Raw genomic sequence first — 14,798 nt, 5'->3', positions numbered from 1 at the left:
ACCATCTTAAATCTCTTTGGTTTGGAAGTTCTTTGTGCTTTCAGAAATGCTTCTCATTAGTTCTTTTCGATATCCCTGTTCAGCAACCACCTATATCGGGAGGGAAAGGGCATAGAAGACTCTAATCTTTAGTAACTGTGATTCATTTCAGGAAATCTTGATATAATAAATAACAGCCTGGTTGTCACTCCCTCCTGTTTAAGTGCTCTTTTTCAGGAGAGTTGTTTATTTATTTATTTATTTATTTATTTATTTATTTATTTATTTATTTATTTTTTGTTTTTACTATCTAGTTTCAAAAATACAGCACAGATACTTTTTCCACCTCACCCAACAACATGAATGCATTCCATGACCTCCCCTTCAGGGACAGTTGGTTATGTTTAAATGGTGTTAACTTTATGTTTTCTAGAAAACATACTAAGAATTCTTTGTTAAGATTTACCTTCATTCAACACAAACTAATCTTGTTTGCTTCCTTTAAAAAGAACTACATAGAAACATCTGCCAATGCTCACTTCTTGTTTCTGTTTTTGAGGCTGAAGGTCACTGGAGTTAGAGAGGAGAGGGCAGTGAACAGATCAGGGGGAGCTCTGTTCGGAGCCCTGGGATATATTCGTAAGCACAGGATACACTCTTCAAATGTAAAGCCAAGAAGGGTATGTGGGCATATTGGTGTAAACTCTTAAGAATCATTTTCTTTTACTGCCTCTCTAACTGATTCTAAGTACAGTTGACTTTATTACCCAATGTTTTATTTTCATTTTTAAGCCTATGAAGCTTGTCCTCGCCACTTCTAATTTGACTTTGTTTCATTTTCTCTATAAGATTATTTCATCTTCTTTCTGATCTTCATTAAATTAAAACTAGCCCTGTACATCTGTTCCTTTTGGTAGCTGTAGAAAACTTTTGTACAAAGCTGCTTTTTTTTTCTTTTAGCAATGACAATCACATATGTAAAAGCAATATGAATCAGTACCACTGTTGTGTATTTCTGTGTTGTATGGTTGTCATCCTATCAAAATATTTAAATCCCATCAAAGTATTGGGATTATCCTCACCACTATACATTTACCTTATTCAATCTTCATTTGTATCTCTTTCAGATTTAATGATCAGATTAGTTAAGATACCGATTTAAGTTTTTTAGTGTGTGAATCACGTAAGAATGTTATATTAAAAAAACAGAATTTGCTAGGGGAAATAGAACCAAAGAGCATTCAGTAATTTTGCAGTAACTCTCTTAGTTGATAGCTTAACATTTATTGATTTGTGTGATTTTTCATCTAACCCTTTTTTTTTTTTCATTCATCTCCTTGGGGGTATAGCAAGCCAATCACTGAGTTTTTTAGCTCTTAAAGATAGCCTAAGCTATAGAGATCACCAAACCCAACCCCCTATTATACAAATGTCTAAACTGCCTAAGAGATGTAAAGTAACTTGCCAAAGGGGTGGGGGGGAAGGGGGGGGAGAGAGAGAGAGAACCCTTAAGTGGCAGAACTAGAATTCTAATCAAGGTCTTTTGACCTCAACTCAAGTATACTGTCAATTATTCCACACTCTCATTCATTCTTACAGCAAATTAACATATTCCAACTTTCAAGAAATGTAGTAATGATTAAAGATTATGAGGTTTAGCCTTTTCTGAGTCTGGTAGTTACTATTAGAAATGTTGGTGCATTTATGGTGTACATATCCTGAAAGTTGGTATGGCATTTGGTATCTGTTGCAGTGTTCTGTCATCTGTACATTACCATGTGTCTGTATTCTTTTAAATCTCATAATTATTGACTTTAATGTCTTTTTAGATTCAATAATCCTAGGTTGTGCCACAATCCCTATGGGAACTAGAATAAGTTATTAGAGCCTTGCAAATGCATTTGACTGCTGCATTCTGTTATTTTTCTCTTCCATTGATAGCCTACAGCTTCAGCTGCTGAGCAGCAGAGAGGCTTAAACCTCTAGGGCCCATTAGATTTAACTTGTTTACTGCATTGATATCTATATGTTAAATGACAAGAGAGTTCAGGTTATTGAATAATTTAAAATTCAGCTCTAATTGGTGTCATATGACCTGGAAAAGGCCATGGATGATGCCAAGAGCATGCTGTGAATTTCTTATAAATAATTCATAAATTAGATGATTCATTTACCTGGATGTCTTCCTAAATGCAAAAGTTTGTAAGTTATAACTGATGATATAACACCTGTAAGTATTTAGTTCATAACGCTGGAAGGTAATCTACCTTGATGATCTTCTTGCAAAATCTGCCAGTATAGGAGAGTTAATTGCACTGGGGAGAATGAACATTTATTTGGGATGAGATTTTGGCAAACCATACAGTGCAGCTGTTGCATTACATAGCTTCTGTCAGCTTGACAACTGGTCCATGTAAGTCTGACTTTAAAAATGCAGCATGTCATTCTATGCCTTATTTCACATTAATTCCAAATGTTCTGGGTAATGCAATGACCTGTCCCACACACAGTAATTTAGGTTTAGAAATATTTAGTATAGGTTTTGAATTTCTGACTTCTCAATGAAGGGCACAGGGGGAAATTTTGAACTTATAAAATTGAGATTTCATTCTTAAGGGCTATCTGTGAGAATGTGGGAATTGTTAATAGGGTGCTTTTCAAGATAGTACATTAGTGAAAAAAGAGATAGTACGTTAGTGTTTGCCATCAGAGACATGAATATCATCAATAGATCAACAGTATTTATTAGTATTGTTAAGCACTAATTCTGTGGCTAACAATTCATAAATGCATTATAAATAATCACTTCCTATTGTGAAGAGTAAATAACTACCTGTTGCAAGAAAGAATTACCAGTTTAATTCAACTCTTTTCTTATGGATTCAGAGCAGAGACATTGGCTAGGCTTGTAAAACTGATTTGCAAAAACTTAAAAAACATCACTATTTACTTGTTGATTGTACTTCACAAAGCAATACTGCAGGTGTTACTGTGTTTTTTAACATGTGAGAACATAGGAAAGCCTTGTATCACCTTAGGAATAGTATGTGATTGTGCATGTTCATGTATATGCTTGCACACATGTGTGTGCATGTGTACGTATATACAAGAGCATATCATACTGTGTTTTGAGATATCTGTGTTTCCTATGGAGTCTTTTCTAAAATGTCACATAAAAAATAAATAAAACAAAATGTCATATTTTAAGAAGGTATCTTAAAGATTCAGAAAATCCTCTTCCAACTCAGAAATTTACTAATTTCCACTCTCAGAAAGTTCTTCATTGTGTCCAAGCTAAGTCTCTCACATTTTTTTAAAACCTATACTTTTCTTACATTTTGTTTGTCTCATGTTCCATATATTATTTTTATGTTGTCATTAGCATGTATCTACCCAAGTTAGACAACATTGTACTCCAAATATGTCATAAGCCAAAAATGCCTGCAGTTTCTCCTCATCTTTCTTTTGTGCTGTGGATCCTATAGGTATCGCATCAAAGACTTTACTGGCTTTTTTGGTGACACTTCTAGAATCTCAACATGTAGTCACAGTTGTGGTACCTTTTATATAATACAAACCCTAACATGCTACCATTTGAACTCAGCTTTTTTATTTGTTGTGATCTACAGATCATTTTCCTGTCTAAACTTATTTTTTCCATTTTTTTTCCTGCCTCGGTATATTCTTCTGTATACTTTTCTGCTGAATATCATTCTTTTCATCTCTGATTAAGTACTCCATTCAACTCATTTCCATCACACAGTGATAGCCCACACTTTTGTAGGGGTTGGGTTGGGTTTGGTGATCTCTGTAGCTTAGGCTATCTTTAAGAGCTAAAAAACTCAGTGATTGGCTTGCTATACCCCCAAGGAGATGAATGAAAAAAAAAAAAAAAGGGGTTAGATGAAAAATCACACAAATCAATAAATGTTAAGCTATCAACTAAGAGAGTTACTGAAAAATTACTGAATGCTCTTTGGTTCTATTTCCCCTAGCAAATTCTGTTTTTTTAACATAACTTTCTTACGTGATTCACGCACTAAAAAACTTAAATCGGTATCTTAACTAATCTGATCATTAAATCTGAAAGAGATACAAATGAAGATTGAATAAGGCAAATGTATAGTGGTGAGGATAATCCCAATACTTTGATGGGATTTAAATATTTTGATAGGATGGCACAACCATACATCACAGAAATACACAACAGTGGTACTGATTCATATTGCTTTTACATATGTGATTGTCATTGCTAAAAGAAAAAAAAAGCAGCTTTATACAAAGGTTGGTGATAGCCCACCACAAGTCATATTGTTCAGTGTGCTTATTGGGTTTTAAGCATATCTAAGCATATTCATAGAGTCCTTTATGTGGAGGAGCACTCAGTGTAATCATCAGGTTTAATTGGCAAACTATAGCAGGCCAAATCCAGTCTCATGAGTTAAGAATAGTTTTTAACTTTTTTAATGGTTGGGGAGAAAAGAATATTTTATGAAATGGGAAAATTACCTTGAAATTCAAATTTCAATGTCCATAAATAAGGTTATACTGGACCACTCATTCATTTGTGTATCATCTCTTGCTTTTACACCACAAAAGTGGAACTGAGTAGTTATGACAAAAACCATACAGCCTGCAAAGTCCAAAATGTCTGTCATCTATCCCTTCACAGAAGAAGTTGGCTAACGTTTGCTGTAAAGCTATGAAAATGAACAAGTTACAGCCACATGCCATATTGTGTATAAAGAAGTCAGACACAGGATATTTTTCATATTATTCCATTTATATTTTAAAAATAAACAGGTATGGACTTTCAAGCAGGGAAGTATTCAGCAGAGAATTTATTCCCATAAAAGTCATAAGATAGTCATTCCCTTGGACAGGAGAGATAGAGAGCAGTGATTGTGCTGTGCTGTCAGGGGTCTTCTGCATATAGGCACCATTCTACATCTCAGTTGTTGGTTACATGGACAGACATTGTCTTGTGATTATTCACTGAGATGGTTATATTGGTTTAGTGCACTTTTTTGTGATTATTGTATTTCATATTAAAGAAGTTTTTTAAAAAGCTACATCATGGAGGGGTGCCTGGGTGGCTCAGTTGGTTGGGCGGCTGACTTTTGATTTTCACTCCAGTCATGATCTTGGGGTCATGGGATCGAGCCCCTAGGTGTGGCTCCATGCTAAGCAGGGAGTCTGTCCCTCTCCCTCCTCCTCTGTGCCTTACACTCTGACACTCCCCTGCACGCTCTAGCTCTCTCTCTCATATAAATAAATAAAATCGTGTTTAAAAAAAAAAAAGCTACATCATGGAGTAATGGAAGACTAAAGATCTAAAGCAAGATGTATTCCCACTTATTACATATAGCGTTGACGTGATCTTGGGAAAGTTGTGTCAATTCATTGAACTTCGTCTTTTCATCTGCAAATTGGCAACTATAATAACTATCTTACAGAGTTCTTAAGAATTACAGGTTGAATATGTAAAATGTTTAGCATAGTACACAATAAACTCTGAGTTAAGAATGGCCAAAGTGAGAGGGTTTTCTGGGAGCATGTTATGCATTCAGTGGTTAGTGGAGGTGAACATTTAGAGCCAAGTTTTCTCATGAGAAAGAATTTGCAGAAAGTTGTCTTCCCTAACCTTCGTTTTTCATTTTGCATCTCAGTTCTTTAAAGATTATTTTGAATTATAGGGGCACCTGGGTGGCTTAGTCGGTTAAGCTTCTGCCTTTGACTCAGGTCATGATCTCAGGGTTCTAAAATTAAGCTCCACATCAGCTCCCTGCTCAGTTGGGAGTCTGCTTCTCCCTCTTCCTCTGCCTCCTACCCCTGTTCATGCTCTGTCTCTCACTCTCTCTTTCTCTCTCAAATAAATAAAATCTTTTTAAAAATTTAAAAATTAAAAAATAAAAACTATTTTGAATAATTGAAAGGTATTGGTTTCACCAAGCATTTAATAAAACAAGATATCTTAATGGGTAATAAGCATATGTTAAATACTATCATTACATATCAGGAAAATGCAAAATAAAATCATAGTGAGATTTCACTACACACCAGATTGGCTTAAAGTAAAAACATACTATCAATATGGGCAGCTCTTTCTGCCCACAGGTCCTATCCCTGTGCTTTAATAAAACCACTTTTTTTGGACCTAAAAAAAAAAAGTGTTAGTGTGAATGTGAAGCAACTGGGATTCTTTAGTGTGCTGATGCAGATAGATGTAAAATAGAATTACCACTCTGGAAGACTTATTGGCTATTTCTAATAAAGGCAACCACATGCCATACCCTATGCCCAAGAGAAATAAATACGTGTTTCTAGAAAAAAGACTTGTATAAAGGGGCACCTGGGTGGCTCAGTTTCTTAAGCATATGACTCCTGATGTTGGCTCAGATCATGATCTCACAGTCATGAGATCAAGCACCACATTGGGCTCCGTGCTGGGCATGCAGCCTGCTTAGGATTCTCTCTCTTCCTCTCCCTCGCCCTGTTCCTTAAAAAAAAAAAAAAAAAAAAGACTTGTATAAGAGATTGCTAGCAACTTTATTCGTAGTAGCCCTAAGCTAGGAGCAACCTAATCCAATAAGAGAATGAATAAAAGAATTTTGCTATATTCATACGATGAAATACTATGTAGCAATAAAAAAGAATTATATATTAATACAGGCAACAATATGAAGCAAGCCACAGGGGTGCCTGGGGGGCTCAGTCAGTTGAGTATCTGACTCTTGATTTTAGCTTTGATCATGATCTCATGGTTGGTGAGACCGAGTCCCTCGTTGGGCTCTGCACTCAGCTCAGAGTCTGCTTAGGATTCTCTCTCTCCTCTTCCTCTGCCCTCCCCATGCTCTGCCACTCACTCACGCTCACTTTCATAAATGAATAAATAAAGTCTTAAAAAAATAAGTTAGCCACAAAAGAGTAGCATACTTTATGATTCCATTTATATGAGGCTAAACATAGGCAAAACTGATCTGTGGTCATAGAACTGAGAATAATGGTTACCTCCGGGAATGTAAAGATGTTGGTTTGAAGGAAAGGAAAAGTGAATTGGAGGAAATCAGAGGGGAAGACAAACCATGAGAGACTGTGGACTTTGAGAAACAAACTGAATGTTTTAGAGGGGAGAGGGGTGGGGGCATCGGTGAGTCTGGTGGTGGGTATTAAGGAGGGCACGTGTTGCATGGAGCACTGGGTGTGGTACATAAACAATGAATTTTGGAACACTGAAAAAAAGATGTTGGTTTGACTAGAAAGGGCACAAGGAACTTTTTGGGGTAATGATTACATGGGTATATGCAAATGTAAAAATTTATCAAGCTGTACACATAAGACGTGCATTTTAGTATATGTAAATTACGCCTCCATTAAAAAAAAATCTATTGGTTCCTAAATTAGTGTTATACATCTGAAAAATTCATATCAAACCCATATGCCAGAGACAGCAGTTTGGGATTTGTTAGTTTAAGCCTTAGTTACAAGAAGTTAACATTTGTAAACATCTCATAGAAAGCATAGAGCAGCAACTCCAGAAAGAAAAACACATCTGTTTCATTCAGGCCCATTGTGACTTCCATGTGTCCCAGAGGCAATATTTGTCTCTAATAAAATAACTTAATTTCTTATATTCAAATTCTAACAGGCAGTTTTCTCTTTCTTCTCTCTTCCTCTTCCTTAGTAGCACATAATACAGTTTAATCATGGATTCTGGTTTTCATTTCTAATTTTCTGTGACCCATAACCCAACTTGACTTTATCTACTTGATCTGATACAGTTAGCCCCTAGTTACTATGTGTACGCCCCAGTGCTATACGTCCCGAGGTGTAAATATAGCCCCTGACCTCAAGAATCGTTGAGGCAGAGAAGTCCATGATAACAACAGTAGTAATAATTATAATAGGAAACATGGTTTGAATACTGACTTTAGGTTAGGCAGTATCCAAAGTGCTTTACATGAATTACCTCATCTAGTATCACAACAACCCTAAGAGGCAGTGCAAGATGTCAGGGTAAGACTGACATCTTTTGTATGAGGACAGAGATGAAGAACCTCTCTATTATCTCAAGCATTTCAACTCCAGCCCAACCTGTGATCCTCACAGCAGCAAAATAAAGCTGGATAACGAAACTCATTCTTTTTTTTTTTTCCCCAAACTCATTCTTTTTAGAGGTAATCTGCTGTACCTGCACCTGTCTCTTGGAGATCTTACCAGACCCCCCAACCACCACACACACACCCCATAATGTTCTCCTTGAAAAAAGTTAGGGTAAATGTAAGAGGTTTTTTTTTTTTTTTTCCTTTTTGTAAAATAGTACCCTTATAAATTGGCACCTTTAATAACTGCCTGTCTGACCACCATGTTCAGTTTTGAGGTAGATGCTGTCTTTAATCCCTGTTTTACTGGTGAGAAAACTGAGGGCCAGGCAAGTTGAATAATGTGCTTTGTTTGTTTTGAACTGCTGTGTAACAAATTAATACAAATTTACTGGTTTACTACACACAGACATTTATTATCTCAGTTTCTGTGGGTCATGAGTCAGGCACAGGTTAGTTGGGGCCTCTGCTCAGGGTCATAGAAAACTGCAGTCAAGGTGACAGTTGGGCTGTGTTCTAATCTGGAGCTCTACGTCCCCTTCCAAACTAACGTGGCTGTTGGCAGAATTTAGTTCTTGCATCTGCATGACAGATAGACCATTTTTGCATCTTTTTGCTGGCTATTAGGTGGAAACTGCCTTCTGCTCCATTGCCACATGACCCCCTTCATTGAACATGTTAGCTTATTTCTTCAAGCCCACTCTCTGACATTAGGGAGGGCACCAGACCCTTTTTTAAAGGACTCCTTAATTAGGTCTGGCCCATATAAGGTAATCTCCTTTTTGTTAATTCAAAATCAGCTGAAGAAGGGGAGCCTTAGTTAAATCTGTAACATCCCTTTGGCCATTTACTGTAGCATAATAATGGGATTCATATCTCATCATGTTCACGAAGTCTACCCACACTCAAAGGGAGGAGATAATACAAGAGGTCAGGAATCTTGGGGACTGTCTTAGAATCCTGCCTACCAACATGCACAGTCACCTATCAGGTAATTGGCAAAGCAGTATTCTCTTTAAGCAGAGTATGCATCAAAATCATTATGTTGAACTGACTCAAAAACAAAAAAAGTTAACTACCAAAAAAAAAATTTTAATATTCCATATACCTGACATTTATGAATAATTTAATAATTAGTACCATTAACAGAAGTATCAGCTATGTCAATACCTAAAAATGCACATATGTAAGGAACAAAAATAAGATGATGAAATAATACATACGTGCCATTGTTACGTTGCTAATACATGAATTAGGAAATATATGATAATGTTAAATAGCTGATTTAAGTTTCTGGACCTTTAAAAAATTTACCTGTCATTTTTAAAATATAATGATTCTCTAAAAAGATAGCTTACCATACAAAATAGCAGATGATAAATGTTAAATATTGTTTTGACAGTAAGTGCTACAGAAGTTCAGAGTAGGGGAGATTAATGTGGACTAGAATTTCCCTTTAGTTGTAAAATAAGGTTAATTTTTTTATGAGATAGTTTATCATGAATTTTGCCCTAGGACTAGTTTCTTTTCTGGAGCTTGCAACCTATTCAGTGTCATCTGCTCAGTGTAAAGGATTACGTGGCCCAGAAGTGGTGGCTCATTCTCAGTTGAACAGAACTCCTTTAGTATTGCTGTAGAAACTCAAAATCTTCCAAGTCATTGTAATATCAGAAGATAGGAAACATGGTGTTCCTGTGTATCTGTTGACGCTTTTTTTTTAAAGATTTTATTTATTTATTTGACAGATCACAACTAGGCAGAGAGGCAGCCAGAGAGAGAAAGTGGGAAGCAGGCTCCCCGCTAAGCAGAGAGCCTGATGTGGGACTCGATCCCAGGACCCTGGGACCATGACCTGAGCCGAAGGCAGAGGCTTTAACCCACTGAGCCACCCAGATGCCCCTGTTGATGCTTTTTACCAGTCAGTTCATCATTTTCAACTATTGCAAAGTTAATTGGCAGGATTTTTTTCTGCCTTCTGCTGGGGGTCGCAATTATTCATTTATTCTATGTCTCCAGAATAAGATAAGCATCTCAACTATTTATGAGTTCTAATTTTAAAAAGAGGTTGTGGTAGACTGAATAAGGCCCCCCCAAATATACCCATGTCCTAATTCCTGGAACCCATGAATGTCTCTTTATATGACACAAGGGATTTTATATGACAAGAGACTTTATAGATGTGATTAAGTTAATGATCTTGAGATTAGGAAAGTATCTAGGATTACCTGGGTGAGCCCCATGTTATCAACAGTCCTATAAGAGGGACAAAGAAGGAATCAGATGCCCCACGATACAGATCAGTGGTTCTCAAAGTATGATCCCAGGCGAACAGCATCAGTATCATCTGGCAACTGGCTAAAAACGCAGCTTCTCCAGCTCTGCTCCAGACTTCCCGAATGCGAAACTCTAGTGATGAAGCCCAGCAGTTCACATTTAACAGTTCCTCCAGGTGATTCTGATACATGCTAATGTTTGAGAATCACTGGTATAAACTAAGTTTTGCTCTCTCTGATAGAACAGGCCTAAGGCTAAAATACTGGGAAAGCTCACTCTATTGGCCTGCCAAAGGTAATTTGCAACTACTTCTTCCTGCATGAGTTGTATCAGGCTATAATCACTTGGACAGCTTAATTGAAAAATCACTTATGTTTATAGCTGAAATTAAATATGTTTTGTATTTAAATAACTGCTTTTGATTAGAATCATATTTTTGGGGAAGTGCTTCATTTTATTTGTGTGCTGTAAATATATTCATAAAAACTCGTCAAATTTCTAGCGGTAACTATTCAGTATAAGATGGAAGACATCCTATTCAGTATATCCTATTCAGTATAAGATGAAATGTTTTACATCAAATTTCACTGTGTGTAATGGACAGAGGGCATTAGAAGGGGTATTTAAGGTGGTTGAGTAGATTTCTTGGCTTAGTATTTGAAAGTAAACATTTTAAGACATTAACATTTAATGTTTTGCCTCTTCTCAAAGTTGATTTTATGTAACCCTCATCATTTGCAACTCCTGTTGTCTTGCTTAAGCAGCAAATAGCAACACTTTCTTTTTCTCATTCTTATGGATTTACTGAAATATAGATTGTTTGAAAATGGTTTTAGCTTTGTGGCGCATGTCTGTTCAGCTGTGTGAATATGATCATTTTTTATTTAAGAAGACAAAACAACAACTCTGTTTTGGTAAACATATATCATTGATTTCTGAAAAGCCAAAAGAACCCATTTCACTGTGCTCTTATCTGACAAATGATCTTTCGGTTCCTTTTAGGCATCCAATAGGAAAAGCACTCTTCGGTCTTCAGCTATGGAACTAGATGGTTCCTACTTGAGTGTAGCCAAATCACAAACCTGCTATGAAACCAAGCAGAAGCCTAAGTCTACAAACCAGGACTCAGCTTCAGAAGCCCTTCTGGAGTTTAGGAATAATTCTTTGAAACCAGCAGACTTTCATTATCCCGAAACAGACCTAGACAGGGTGCTGTCAGAGACCAGAACATGTGATTATGGATCCCCAGGGAGAAAACTAGCAGATGCAGTCCCTGCAGAGAAAGTTCCACCAGCGGAATTGAAGATGAAAGAATGCCAAACCCTGAAGCCTATTCTATCCAGTCAGTGTTGTGGTCATAGACTTTCTGAAAACGCAGATCCTATTCCTGAAAGCCATCCTACACACATGGCCCCTCAATATTCCAGAGCACACCTGGAATCATGCAGTTATTGTGGGCTTTCCCGGACATCCCGGATGCATGGTCAAGGGACACAGCAGTCTAGTGAAACTGATGTCAAAAAGCAACTCTCAGAAAATAGAAGGCACCAACTTATGCTTCAGAAAATGGAACTGGAAATTGAAAAAGAGCGCCTTCAGCATCTGCTGACCCAGCAGGAGACAAAGCTTCTCCTAAAACAGCAGCAGCTTCATCAGTCTCGACTGGATTATAATTGGTAAGTCTTGCTTATTCTTTCAGCAATGTCTATAGCTTGGAAAACATGGTATAAAGTTACTATTGTGCTACTGTAACACTTGCGAAGGAACAGAGGTTTCTCGGGGGCTTGGCTTGCTCAAGATGCATACTTACTAGGACAACTAAATAAATTCCACTGCCTGCTTTGGAAGACTTGGAAGATTACCTTGTCTTCCAAAATGTTAGCTTAGAATATCTACTTCTTAGTGGTCCATTGTCATTTTTACTGGATGCCAAAGAGAATATTTTTTTTTAAAGATATGATTGTATAAAAACCCTTTGCTGTTTGTGGTCATTAATAGAGAATATTGAGCATTAAGTAAAAAATTGAGACTTCAGGATATGGAATCAAATTGTGAAGCAGAGTGATTAACTATTACTATTCCATATTTATGTCTATCCACCATAATATAAAATATAACAAATGATAGGAACCTTTTCATTTCAGCCTTTTCTCATCATGAAGCATAACCTATTTGATTACTGATTCTTAGAACTTTACCCACATTTAAACTCTTCCTCCCTTAAGGATTCTTCCCTAAGAACAATGTTTCAAAAACTAAATTGGTATTTTGAGATTATATAGCTCAGCATAGTTTTCCATGCAGCATCATAAAGTTTGCCATCTTAATTTATTCAAGCAAAATTATTAATAAACAGACATAGTTATATTTTAAACATAATGCTTTATTATGTTATTATGTTATTTAACATATTTGACATATTCCACCAGTGGAGTTAAAGACAAAAGAATGTTAAAGTAACATATTTTAAACATGATATGTCATTTATGTCTTTAAAAAAAAATTACAAGTTGTCATAAGGAAGGGCTTGTATAAGTATAGATAGATAGATAGATAGATAGATAGATAGATAGAGATAGATATGGAGATATATATAGATATATAGATATGGAGATATATATATCCCTGTCATTTCCTTCTTGATCAAACTGTTTCCCCATTTGTACACACTCATACATCCTATATAGACACACTTAGTATGAATGTCATTTTCTTTTACTTCTTAATTTTCTCTCACTTAAAAATTCTGCCTAATATTTTTTAGATTCTAATTTTTTTGAGAGCTCATCTTGACATTTTTCCGTTGGTGTAATACTTTCTTGGAACCAGAAATGTTCTTCCTCTTTCTCTTCATTTGTGGTCAGACAGTTCTACTCTTCATTGTCAAAAGCTGGAGGCTTTTAATGTAACTGAAAATGCAGGCTCTTATAACAAGATTGTCACCAAACGCCTAAGGTTGCTTCAGTTTTATGACCCCAGTCTCTAATCCTCCAGTTAATGTGTAGTCTCTCCTAAGAATGTTATTTAACAAACATTCTGGAATGCCTGTGATATGTGAGAAATGGTTCTAGGCTCTTAGGATAGAAAAATGAACCAAATGTGGTCTTTAAAGAGGGCACAGTCCAGCAGGGAAGAATGGATAATTTTAGAATAGGTTTCATGTTCATTTGAACAGCACTGTTTATTGAAATAATGCTACATGATGATGGTAAACAGACTTTGTGTTCATCTGAACAGCACTATTTATTAAAATAATGCTGCATAACGACAACAAAGTCTTTATTGTTCTCTTGATCATCCTAGCTTAGATGAGAGAGCTGTGAAACAATTTTTGAGCATGTTTTATTTACGTATAAATTGCAAAAGTTTATACATATTTATAGAGCTCTTACAAACTTTTTATTTTGAAATAATTAGGGATTGACAGGAAGTTGTGAAAATAGTAGAGGTTCCCCTCCAGTTTCTTCCAATGGCTATGTCTTACATAATTATAATGCAGTGTCAAAATGAGTAAATTAACATTGGTACAATGTGTGTGTCTAGCTCTGTGCCATTTTATCACATGTGTAGACGTGCATAACCACCACAGCAGTCAAAATATAGAATTATTTCATTGCTATCAGGATTTCCTTTTTACTACCCTATTTGAGCTGCCCACCCTTTTCTGCCCCCCACTAACCCTTGGAACCCACCAATCTGTTGTTTATATCTATAATTTAGGCATTTCGAGAATGTTATATAAATGAAATCATACAGTGTATGAACTTTTGATCTTGGCTTTTTCACTCAGTATGATGTTCTTAAGATCCTTCTAGGTTGTTACATATACTGTACCTTTTGATTGCAGAGTCATAGTCCATGGTATGGTTATACCATGATCTGTTGAACCATTGATCTATTGAAGGACAACTTGGTTTTTTGGCCTGTTACAAATAAAGCAGCTATGTACATTTTTATACAAGTTTCCATGTGGACTAAGATTCTCACTTCTACAAATTAAAGCTAGCACTGTGATTGCTAGATCATATGATAAGTGTATATTTGGTTTAAAAAAGACTAAATCTACCTTTAGCTTATATATTTATTATATCATACTTCTTCACCAGCAATGTATCAGGGACTTTTCCCCTACATCCTTACCAGCATTTGGAATGGTCACAAATTTTTTATTTTGCCTGTTCTAATCTGTATATAATGATATTTTGTTGTGGTCTTAATTTGCATTTCTTAAATGATAATGATACTGAAAATCTTTTCATTTGATTTTTGCCCTTCTTCCATCTTTTTGGGTAAATTGTCTCTTTTGTCTTCATTCTTATTGGATTACTTAAGGTTTGCTTTTTTTTTACTGTTGAATTTTGAGAGCTTTTTATATATTCTAGATATGTCCTTTTTCAGATATGTGGATTGCAAATATTTCCTCCTATTCTGTAGCTTATTCGT

The 14,798-nt window shown here is 36.0% G+C and overlaps 1 protein-coding gene across 8 annotated transcripts in view; it reads left to right on the top strand.

The window, feature by feature from the left end:
* Nucleotides 1-14,798, top strand: part of KIAA1328 (KIAA1328 ortholog) — a 321,215-nt gene that overhangs the window by 187,388 nt on the left and 119,029 nt on the right. For all 8 annotated transcript variants that reach the window (XM_047697425.1, XM_047697424.1, XM_047697431.1 and 5 more), the window contains one exon: nt 11,358-12,031. In XM_047697425.1, the coding sequence (XP_047553381.1) occupies nt 11,358-12,031 (674 nt within the window). The remainder of the gene's footprint in view (nt 1-11,357; nt 12,032-14,798) is intronic.

This window comes from Lutra lutra, chromosome 12 (genome assembly GCF_902655055.1).
Source record: "Lutra lutra chromosome 12, mLutLut1.2, whole genome shotgun sequence".
Classification (NCBI taxonomy): Eukaryota; Metazoa; Chordata; class Mammalia; order Carnivora; family Mustelidae; genus Lutra; species Lutra lutra.
The sequence above is the reverse complement of the archived record's forward strand: the minus strand, read 5'-3'. Positions and strand labels throughout refer to the sequence as shown.